Source organism: Rousettus aegyptiacus, unplaced genomic scaffold (genome assembly GCF_014176215.1).
Source record: "Rousettus aegyptiacus isolate mRouAeg1 unplaced genomic scaffold, mRouAeg1.p scaffold_m13_p_3, whole genome shotgun sequence".
Lineage (NCBI taxonomy): Eukaryota > Metazoa > Chordata > Mammalia > Chiroptera > Pteropodidae > Rousettus > Rousettus aegyptiacus.
This window is the reverse complement of record NW_023416306.1, coordinates 106,977,489-106,988,953: the sequence shown is the minus strand read 5'-3', so window position 1 is coordinate 106,988,953 and position 11,465 is coordinate 106,977,489. Positions and strand designations below refer to the sequence as shown.

Here is an 11,465-nt window from a genome sequence, read left to right as displayed (position 1 = left end):
CTGTGTTTGGGGACCAGAGTCTAGAAGGTAAACAGAGGATTTCCATGTGTTAGGCAGAAAAAATTTGCCATCAATCATTTGGGTTTGCTTGGCAAGACAAGTTCTTAGAGGCTGCTTACTTTCCAGGTACCCTAAATGCTTCTTCAATGGGAGACACTACATACAAATGTTGAAAGCCAAGGCACAGGGTATATCTGAATAATAGTCTTAGTGCAAACGATAGGTCTATGCCTCAAAGGGGAACTACAGAGAAGTGGATTCTGGTGCTATGGAGCAGTGCAGAACAATCACTCCACAATAACTGTCCCTATTATTGGTCTCTGATTTAATAGCCTCAAAATGTCTCCTCCCATGACCTACAAGAACCTTAGTGATCTGATTCTGTAAATTTCTATAGTCTTTTTTCTTTGGTTCCCTTAGAATATCACATGCTCTTTCTTTCTGGACTTACTTCTCCTGAAGTATACTGAGTCATCTCAACATAGCCTCATTCCTCATGATTCACTTTGACTGTCACCTCCTTTGGGAAGAGGTCTCCCTTAGAAGACAATCTTCTGGGAGATAAGAATTTATATTACAAAAGGCAATTGCAGTGCAGTGTAATAAGAGCTATTTGCTAAAATTCTCATTAGTTTTTTCTGCTAGGTTATAAGTGCCTTGAGAACAAAGACTAGTCTGTTTTGTTCTTTTTAAGTTTCTGCAGCACTTGCTCTAGTGCTTGGCAACAGTAAGTTAATTAATAAATATTTGCTAGCTAATTGGCTGACTGAATGGATATTGCCAGTTCCCATTAATCATGCATCCTGTTTCCATGTGTGATCACATTTCTCATGCTTTAGGTCACATATACGTCAGCAACGTGAGTCTATTCCCAGTGTAAACAAAGTCCAAGGCATTATCCATGCCATCTGTTTGCTCTAGAATGTTATATAAATTTATTGATTGACCTAAGTAGTTTAATGGTTTTGATGATATGGATTATAATAGCATTGATTATTATAGGATTTGACCTTTAGTATGTTATTATCTTAAGACTTATTTGTCTTCTAACAGTTTCTTACAAACACTTTAGAGGTATTAAACATCTGAGTCCGATGTTATTTGAAAACTCCCTTTGATGGATGGTTTGTTCTAGAAGAATTTTCCCTTATAATAGTATTTTAGGTATTTTCACTTGTTGCTTGAACTAAAGCACCTTATAATTCTTAAGAAATGACAAAAAATTATACTATATTTAGATTAAACGTGAATAAGAGGTTATACAGAGATATAAACATTGATAGATCTAACTAAAAATACCCTTTTATAAACACCAATCTCAGATATATTTAATCTTTATTACTACTTAACCTTCAAGTAAGTTGACTAAGTGTGCTTATTACTGGGAAAAGAAAGGTTAAAGGTCTCATCTCTGTGTTTGCTCAGTAATGTTGAATCTGAGGCATCATTTATATTTATTATTTATATGAATCTTCTAAAGTCTGGAATTTAAGTCTTTGATCCTATTGTGAACTGGCCTGGCTTTGTTACATCCCCCTCAAATAGAGAAAAGAACAGATAAATGTTTAAAATTCAATTCAAAAAAGAAAGTTCACAAATCTGGAGAAAGGTAATTTAACTAAAAATTAATATGCTTAAAGTATTCACTCTGAGGAGAGAATGAGGTAAGGGAGTAGATGAAGGAAAGAGACAGACTAAATAAAATTTTTGAAAGTTACTGAAAATTTTGAAGTCTACTAATTAAGTCTTTGCTCCTATTGTGGATTGCTCTGGCTTTTGGAATGCTTCTGTTCTTGGACTCACATGGACACAGCAGAAAAATCTTGGAGGAGGTTATCTTTCTCAGGTAGAACAGTCCAACAGGTGAAGAAAGTGTCCTTCTGAATATCTCTTGGGTGTGTGGTAGTGGGTGACTGGATCTTTGCTTTGGGATGGAAATAAAATCTCCCAGTGGGTGGTCCAATGACTATTTTAATAATCTATGAGACCGCATGCTCTTGGAGGCTCTTTATAGATTGTGACTTCTCTACTTAAATGTCTTGAATTTATGTTATTAAATGGATTTCCCTTAATTGAGTTTTTTAAAACATTGTCAAGAGATTTGTAGAAAACTACCTCTTGGGAGTTCTACCCTGAAACATTTTTCCCGTGAGAACTACATTCCCCATGATGCTCATTACTTTTTGTTTTGACAGCAAACAGGAATCATTTCTACATGTCCAGAAAGTGAGCTGTGAAGAACAACATCATCAGTTTGGAAGACATCTAATTATTGTGATTCCTTTCTTTAAAGTGTTGCAGGATCACACATTTACCCATATTATCCCAAGAAGTGCACTGAAAATGTACATAATTTTCAATAATTGAGCTAATCTCTCTTATACGTTTTCACCTCTTTGGATATTGATAGGAAAAGAACCCCCCTAAATTTAGGTTAGTTGAGTAAAATTTAGTCACCTCCACTTTAAAGTCTATTGCCATTTTCTCATGGCAATAAAGAGGATGGTTTCAAACAGTAGGAGTTTTCCTTGACTTGCTCTCTTTGTTGGGGTGTGGCAGGTCTGGTAGACAACTGGACCATGCAGGTAAGGATGGTCCCATCTGAAATTGTGTGGTGACTTGCTCCCCCAAAACTTATTTGGAATCATTTGTGTGTTGGAGTTTGTTTGTACTGCTTATAACAGTTTACTGTTAAATTTCAGAATATTGTAAGCTCTCTGTTAAAATTGCAATTAAATTTAAACTTGCAATTAAATATACATTTTCCAATTAAATAAATTACATTAAAATGTAATAATACTTAGAACTTATCACTTTCTAATTATTTTACTATGTCTTACTGGTATCTGTAAAGTTATTCATATCATATCAATATAGCAGAAATATTATATAATGATGTGCTGCTATTACCAATTACATATGCAATGATGTCATGTTGGAGTTTGAAATTGACTGTGGTGGGAATATTTAAACTATGGAAATTGGTGATCAAAACAAATCTTTTTTTTTTTTTTTTTTTTTTTTGGTGGGATTTTGGGATGGGGAGCCATTATTTTAAACATTACCAGCATATCATCAGCTGGAATCCACAATTTCTGTTCTTGACCTCTGGTTTGAAAGTCACTTTATGTAGTAGTGACTTTGCTTTGACTCCAGCCTCGTGCTGACGCACTGTCATTTCCAGTAAGTCTCTGTCTTCTCTGGCAAAACATATAGGCATGAATGGGCTTGAAAAGTTCTGGTATTTTCTAAGTATATGTTTACTTAGATTTCTAGTTTTAAACTTGTTTAGAAAGATGTAGCAGAGGACTCTGGAAGTGAATTCTAGTACGTCTGAATCATGCACTGCTAGAAGGAGGGACAAACTGCTTTCTCTCTTTCTCTCTCTCTTTTTCTTCTTCTCTTTCTTCTCCTTTTCCGCTTTGACTACTTATCCTGTGGCCCTCAGGGTGGAAGGTAGAATTTGCTTTTAGAGAAAGCTCTGTATAGTCAAAGGAAGAATCCCTTGGTGAGTGTCATATGCTTATTCATTTATCCCTGGAAGGCTCTGAAATTTGTGAAGTAAAGCAAAATGCCACGGCTTGAGATATTGATTCCATTTAATTCTGTAAAATCTGCCTTCATTTTTTTTTTTGTATTTTTAGAGGGATTATTTTGATATTATTTAAATTTTTGGTAGATTTATCCATTAAAGTTGAAACATTTTTGGGAGTGCAGAGTCTGTGGACTTAAAACAGTGAAGGGAATATTTGGGAGAACTCCTGTTTGTGGAACAAAAGAGTGAGGTTATTCAATGAGGTGGTGGGTGGAGTGGGAAGGACATGGCCAGTAGGTAATTCCCATGAAGGCACCAGATGATAAACATGAAGAACAGTAAAATCTGGTATTCAGTTTAAAGATTTTATTTTTTTGAACCATAATTCTTATATATTATCCCAAAGTCTTTGAAGCTTGTTAAACAGTACAGCCTGTATATTCTGTGTATAGAAGGAAATGCAACATTTCTTCCTCATATGTGAATTCTTCTTTCTCTATATCTTCGTACATATATTTATTTCTATATGTACTCTTCTTATTAGCTTTGGGGGTTCAAGTTCTTTTACCAGCTAACTTTGAGTCATCCTTTTGGGATAAAAAGAATAAGAGGGATTTGGCGGTAGGGACCAGGAAATTAAAGTAAAATGGATGGTTTTCATGCAACAAATATTTTATTGAGCATCTACTGTGTGCTAGATGTTCTTTCAATTGTTGGGGTCATAAGTGAATAAAAAATCCCTGCAGTCATGTTGCATATATTCTAGCAAAGACAGAGAAAGAATAGACCTTTTAGAAAACATTCTTTTGAAAGTATAAGAGAAATAAACTTGACCTTTAGAACTGGACTTCATTGTCTTTTAGAGGAAGAAAGCTATGATATATAAAAGCAATGTGATGTCATGTGTTTGTTATAAATTTTATAAAATAAATCGGTCATGAGCTGAGTAACTGTAGTAAAGCACTAGATGATTACAAGACTATAAGTCGTGCTATCTAAAGATTCTCAATCTTTCAAATTATTCAAATATATCTGGGTTCATAGTAGGACTCCAACATGTAAAATCAGAAAGATGCCAAACATTTGAATGGAAGATCTAACACTGAAGCAAATGAAAAGTGTTATTAGTAAAACTGAAAAATAAAAATTTAAGCACCTCATTAAAATGATGAAGGACATAGAGCCTAAAAAACTTCTAGCAAATAGGGAATGGAAAATGGAAATAGACTATACAATATCAAATATCTTAATTTAAATTATGGATATGCCCTTTATTCAGTATATTATCTTGTATTTAATTTAATGATTATGAGGAATATACATAGGGATTTTTCTGGGTTTATTCTGACCTTATTTTCATACCTATTTTCCCCTAAACTCTTAAGTCTCTAACATCATGTTTTTCAGCCATGGGAATTTTTCAAGAAAGAACATCACTTCTCTGTCATACTTTTTATCTCTGCCAGTAGGATTTCTTGCCTTGAGCTGACCTAGTAACTTCTTCCATTTCTACCTGGAAGAAGGTTCAGTGCTAGAGGTGGAAACAAGCCATTCCCAGAAGTTAGGAACCAAGGTATTTAAAATTACTGTGGGTCCAATGTAATTACTGTGGGGACTCAGCTTGGCTGTCACATTCAAAGAGCAGTAGCAGTATGGACTTGGGAGTTAGAAACTTCTAAGCTCAAACTCTGGCTCCATAGGGTGTTTAGATAAAATTTCACAGTAGAAAGAAACATAGGGTACATTTAATCTGATTATTTTTCATGATGTTTAGAGTAAAGCTTCCTCAGTTCTGAGTTTTGAGCATCTCTTGGCCTTATTCCCTTGAGTATTTGGGGATGAATCCTGCTTCAGTGTCTTTTGTCTTGAGACTTTTGGGGCTCTCTATTCCACTCAGTGTGAGCTAGATGGAATATTCTATTGTCCAGTTATTTTCCAGTCCTCGTGGTGTTTATGGAGTTTCCAGAGCCACTGATGCTTAGATATCTGGAGCATGTTCTCATTGTGCCAGTTAACTCCTCTTTAGTTATAGTTCCTGGATAAAATAAACCAAAAGAATGGTAATGGAAGATACTCTCATCAACAAGAGTGTACCTCATGTCAAGGGTGATTGTTCACTGTTACATAGGTAGCTCAGGAAAACCTAGATGTCTACAGGGCTGTATATAAGTGTGCCATTACTCTGGAGGAAAGGACTTGGGAGAGTTATGTGACTTTTTTCTTTTTTTTTTTTTGCATCCCTGTGTGGGTATGAACCTTATGGGACTTTTATCCTACTGGCTCTCCTAATTGTTTCCTCCATTGTCCCTTCTGACCTTAGGATGATAAATCATTTGAGTGTCACTAAGCCCAAGGTTACTAAATTTTTCCTTGTGGTCCCCCTACTCTTATATCTTTATAAATAGTTCCTATATAAAGAAACCCTCCTCAAATTATCCTGTTTTGAGTGGGCTATTCAGTACCACCCATATGCCTTGAGTTAATTACATGTCTATTCAGAGGTGCTGCACCATGAAGGAGGTCAGTTGGAAGGAAAACATAGGCAAAGATCCTCATTAAGAAAAGTTGAAATTTGGACTTATAGCTTGACCCTCTTCTAAGAAAAATCCTTAGGAGATTACACAAAATAAATTTGAATGAGAAGTGTATTTCACGCAGAGGTGAGAATTTGAGCAAAATAGTGGTGGACAAATATTGAATATACTTAAGGAATGGCAGTAAGTCAGTGAGGGTGAGAGAAGGAAAAAGGGGTCGAGAGATTTTGGGAGAGAAGATTTGTTTGGTCCAGATTTTTTGGACTTTGAATTCCAGATTAAGGAGTCTGGCTTTATTTTATATTCATTGGAGAGTCCTACAGGTTCTATGGTTCAGAAGGGTAATTTTGATGTGCTGTGGATGAGAAAGGGGACAAAAGATTATTTAGGAATCAAGAGAGACATTCTAAAGGTAGAGGGGAAAGAATTTGATGTCTTAGCACATGGAAAGAGTGAGGGACTGGAAGGAAACATAATGATCCATTGTCTTCAAGTTCAAATGTTTGGAAATGTTAATACCACGTATAAGCAAAGAAACAGAATTTAGAAGGCTAGGGTTTAGGAGCGAAGAAAATAATAAAGAGGCTAACGTAGCATTATGTTATTTATTTTCCCTTTCACATTTTCTGGCATAATACATCTCTGAAGAGGCTGACACATGCTTATCCTATTTAATCCTTGATAAGGCATTTTCTTATACCGCAAGGTAGTCAGAGGTGGTAGAAGTAATGTACCCATTTAATTCTAAACAGATAATGTAGAACAATTTGAAGCAATTTAAAAGATGAAAAGAGTTTGAATCTAAAGAGGTCAGAAGTTTCTTCTAAATAGAATTTAATTCAGTTCAGTTTAAATCACTAACAGTTTGTTGAACGTTACTGCCTCATGTGGCAGTAGTGAAAAGAGTGCTAACAGAGGTGATGTAACTCGTCCCTGAGCCTGGAGTTACTTATTTTCACTTGCAGCCCTGAGACCTGCTGTTATTCTCTTCAGAGCAGACTTCACTTCTTGGTTCCTCAGTGTATAGATGAGGGGATTCAGTAACGGAGTGACAACAGTGTAAAACACAGCCACTGCCCCATCTAGGGGACTCTTGGAGCCAGCCCGGAGGTAGATGAAAATACAGGGGACATAGTAGACTGTGACCACAGTTAAGTGGGAGCCACAGGTGGAGAAGGCCCGGCGCCGCCCATCAGCGGTGCGTATCTTCAGGATGGCATGGACTATGTTGGCGTAGGAGAGCAGGATTAACATGAAGCAACTGGCAGCCACTACCCCGATGTCCACAAAGGTCACAAGCTCATTGACAGTTGTGTCAGCACAGGCCAATCTCAATACTGCGGGGATGTCACAGATAAAGTAATCCACCTGGTTGGGCCCACAGTAGGGCAGGCGGAAGGTCAGGGTGGCCTGGATAGACCCATGGATGGAGCCGGCCACCCAAGCTCCAGCCACAAGGATAGTGCATAATCTCCCATTCATGAGCACAGGGTAGCGCAGAGGCTGGCATATTGCCAGGTACCTGTCATAGGCCATCAAGGTGTAGAGGAAGCACTGAGTGCTGCCCAGGAAGTGAAAGAAATACAGCTGAGCCACACAGCCACCAAATGGGATTGCCTTGCTGGCAGGAGTGAAGTTTAGAATAATGAGAGGAACAATGACTGAGGAGAGCCACATGTCCAGGAATGAGAGCACGCCCAGAAGAATGTACATGGGGCGAGCATGGAGCTTTGGGTCGGCCCACACGGTGAGCAGAATGAGGAGGTTGCCCAGCTGAGTCAGGATGTAGATGGTGAAGAAGACCAGGAAGAGGAGGGTCCTCAGATTCGAGGGGTGAGATAAGCCCAGGAGAATGAAATCTGTCACCACGGAGTCCAGGGATGCGTTTTTGGTCTTTCCCATGCCTCTCTGTAGTCTGCTAAGATGAATGGTGGAATACAACACATGGACGTGGTGAGAGAATGCTTGTGTTTGATGATTAAGTCTAAGAGTTATGGGAGAAAGTGAATAATACTAATTTTTTTTTTTTTTTTTAAAGAAGAGGTGGTGTTGCCATTAGTTATTTTGGTTTCCTTGACACAAGAAACCATCCAGAGAGGCTGGTTAGTTTCCTAGATAAATGGAAACTCTTATTTATTGGGAGATACTGAGAAGCAGAATTTGGTAGATCAAGGAATAGGGAAACATGTGAATGACAGAAAAGGATGTATAACTCCAACCAAAAAGAGTGTTCATGGAAGAGGGGCTAGGATTGAGGCTGAGCAGTGTAGACTGGGTATCCCACAATTACTATGTCTACTTTTTCCCACACTTACCATCATTCCAATGCTTCCTCTTTGCCCTCAGATAAAATCCCATCTACTTACAATAGCACGCATAAATATTCATTATCTGGCCCTTATTTACCACTCTATTACATAACTTTTATTTATTATTCACATCCCTTGCAATTCCTTTTTAGTATTTAGATGCACAGGACTCCTCAGGGCTCTCTCAGTAGCATGCTCCTATGCACAGTCTGCTTTCTCTGCTCCCTTCAGCTGGGTAATGCTCCCTTCTTCGCTTTTCTTTCAGGACTGAGATTGGAGGTCCTCACCTTCAAGAAGACCTTCCTGATTCCCAAGGACCATGCTTACACTTTTCAGAACAGGTAGCACATTATATTGTCATTGTCTAATTTCTTGGTATATGCGCTGCTAAAGTGAGCACATCATTGTCCAATTTCTTAATGACTCCTTCATTATTTGTCCCATCTAGCATGGTGCAAATGATAATTGTTTTCTGAGTGACTGAAGAGATGAATGAATGGATATTGCCAAATCCCATAGATCTGACACAGTGCTTCTTCCTCTGCTTGATCTTGTTTGTCTGACCCACCTGGGTCATGCAAAATAGGTCTAGTTTTATTATAACAAACTCCAAGGATCGTTCATGTTTTTTTTATCGCTCCAGGATATCATTTATATTTATTCGTTGATTTATGTGGTCCATTAGTTTGGGATTGGATTTTTGGTATGGAGTTACAGAAGAATTATTATTGTTTATTATAAAAGCATTGATTAATGTAGGACTCAAATATGTATGTGTGTGTACGCACACACGCACACACACACTTGGCTCTTCAGAGTCTACAGAAAATGTTAAGTATACCCTTTGTGCGCACACACACACACATACACGCACAAGCAACTGGATTTTTACTGCCTCCTGAGTTTCAAGTGAACAGAATACCTTGATTTATTTGAAATGGTTGAGAAGACTAGTTCTTATTTCTTTGGTTAGAATACAAAAAAGAGATACAGTTGGGATTAAGGAGCCCAAGTAATTTTTTTATCAGTACAGACATATATACCAGTATGCTTTCACTTAGACAAATTATACATTCCTGGACTGTTTTATGAACATTAATTGTATATCAAATCAGATAAAACTGTACCTCTGGGGGAATTATTTGGAAGATTTCCATAAATGCATATTTATATATGGCGAAAAAATTCTCCCCAATTTATTTGCTTGGTCAGTCTGATTTTTCCTGTTCCTTGTACATAAATCTGGTTCTGCTTCTTCCAGGTGTCCCATTGGAAGAAAGCTCCTTTTACCTTCTAGGTTCTGGGTGCTCTGCCTGGTAGGACCAGGAAACTGAGGAGGGTTACAGCGGCTTGGTGTGAGGGAAGGTTACTTTTTTAGGCTGGCTTTGCAGAGGATGGAGGTTTTGACTTGGAGTACAGTGTTAAGGGGCTGCAAAGGAGGGCAGTCTGTGGTGCGGAGAGGTGGGTTGAATAGATTTTCAGAAGGTGGAGTTTTGGAGAAACAGGGAGCATTTTTGCAGATGGATTAGATGTCTCGACAAGAGGGAACAGTCTGGATACTTCCCCCTACCATCACCCCATCATTCCTCCTTTGGGTAGATTTATGTGTCACTTTGTTTTAGGTATGCCCCTATTTTCAGCTGTGGAAACTTAGATACTTAAAGCAAGGAAGGGACAGATTTAAATAACTCTAAAAATTAAAAAGAATTTTTGTATATTCTGGCTAATTAGATAATCAAAGTTTTAAAAAATTTCCCAAGTTTTAGACTATTTGATGCTAAAATCATGTTGTAAGAACAGTTGGAGTTTAAACATAAAAACATATAAAAATAGCAAAAGGCTAAAATTCAATGCAAAAGGCATCTGAAAATTAGAGCCCAGTGACATTAGAGAATAAACAATCCATGTTTAAAAAGCAATTATCATGGAAACTCTAGGGACAGGCTGTGGTGATGGGTGAAAGAGTGTCATTGAAAAGATATGGACAGGGGAGGTTGCCAGGAGCACTTTTTAGAGAACTCTATGGAGACATGGGGATCATGGGATAGGCTGTTTTCTGTGTTGCAACTACCCACCCCCAGAACCCTCGGCCCCCCACCCCCAACACCCTGCGCCCCCTTGCCAATCAGGCCAGTTTAATGTGAGAAAATCCAAGCAATTTTAAACTTGGGGATTTCTATAGTGAACTCGGATATGGGCCATTAGGGAGCAGCATAAAGAATGAAGACTGGCCCAGTGTTGTGTTAGACATACCAGGATCAAAGGACTTTTATTTACCTTTCAAGAAGTCACAACCCAAATCTGTTTCTGGATAGATTCCCTTTTGTTCACATTCATTCGCAGTTAGACATCTTGATAGAGCTAGGACAGAATAAGGGAAATGGATAGTTTAAAATGGGCTAGACATATTTTATCTTTTTCCACCAGAGGTTATTCCTGTCCTTCAACCAAAAGGTAAAAAGCAATGAGCTTGCTTAAGGAAAGGCATTTAATGTCCTCTTTACTGGAGAAAGAAAAGGTTACGGGTTTGGCTTGTGTTTACACCAATAACCAAAGAATTTTCTTTATGACCTCTAGGTGCCCAACTTTGCCCTTTATAACTTCCTTAAAAAGAGAGAGAAAATGAACAGAAAACAGTGTTGAGGTTCTTCTGAGTTATTTTCTCAACACAAAAAGAAATTTCCTAAGTTTGGAAAAAGGAACTCAATTCTAGCAGTTTGGGAAAGAGTTCTGAGGAAGAAGATAGAGAAAAGAGACAGGTTAAATTAGCATTTAACAGAATAACAAAATAACAGAACAATTTTAAAGTTTCGAAATTAGTCTCTGGCCTTATTCTGAATGAAGCTGGTTTCAGGATTGCTTTTTCATCCTCTTAGACTCACATGTACAAAGCTGTGAAATTGTGGAGGAGGCTGCCCTTGAGTGGAATGGTCCAGCAGGTGGAGAGATGTCCTTCAGAGATTCAGTCTAGCTTATTGTAAAGGGCTCCCATATCCCTTTCAGAAAGGCTTTAGAATTCTTTCAGGAGTTCACCTGGCAAGCAAGCATTCAGAATCTCTGAGAGCACCTGCTTTTCAGGGCTCTTTG

General features: G+C 37.9%; 1 protein-coding gene across 1 annotated transcript; it reads right to left on the bottom strand.

Moving 5' to 3' along the window:
- Positions 1–7,014: 7,014 nt before the first annotated feature.
- LOC107521129 (olfactory receptor 10G2) lies at positions 7,015–7,971 on the bottom strand. Its single transcript, XM_016165538.2, has one exon. It carries the CDS (start codon positions 7,969–7,971, stop codon positions 7,015–7,017), a length of 957 nt encoding a protein of 318 aa, XP_016021024.2.
- Between the last annotated feature and the right edge of the window lie 3,494 nt (positions 7,972–11,465).

Coding starts and splice junctions, on each gene's coding strand:
- LOC107521129 (XM_016165538.2), bottom strand. CDS start 7,971: ATGGGAAAGACCAAAAACGCATCCCTGGACTCCGTGGTGACAGATTTC.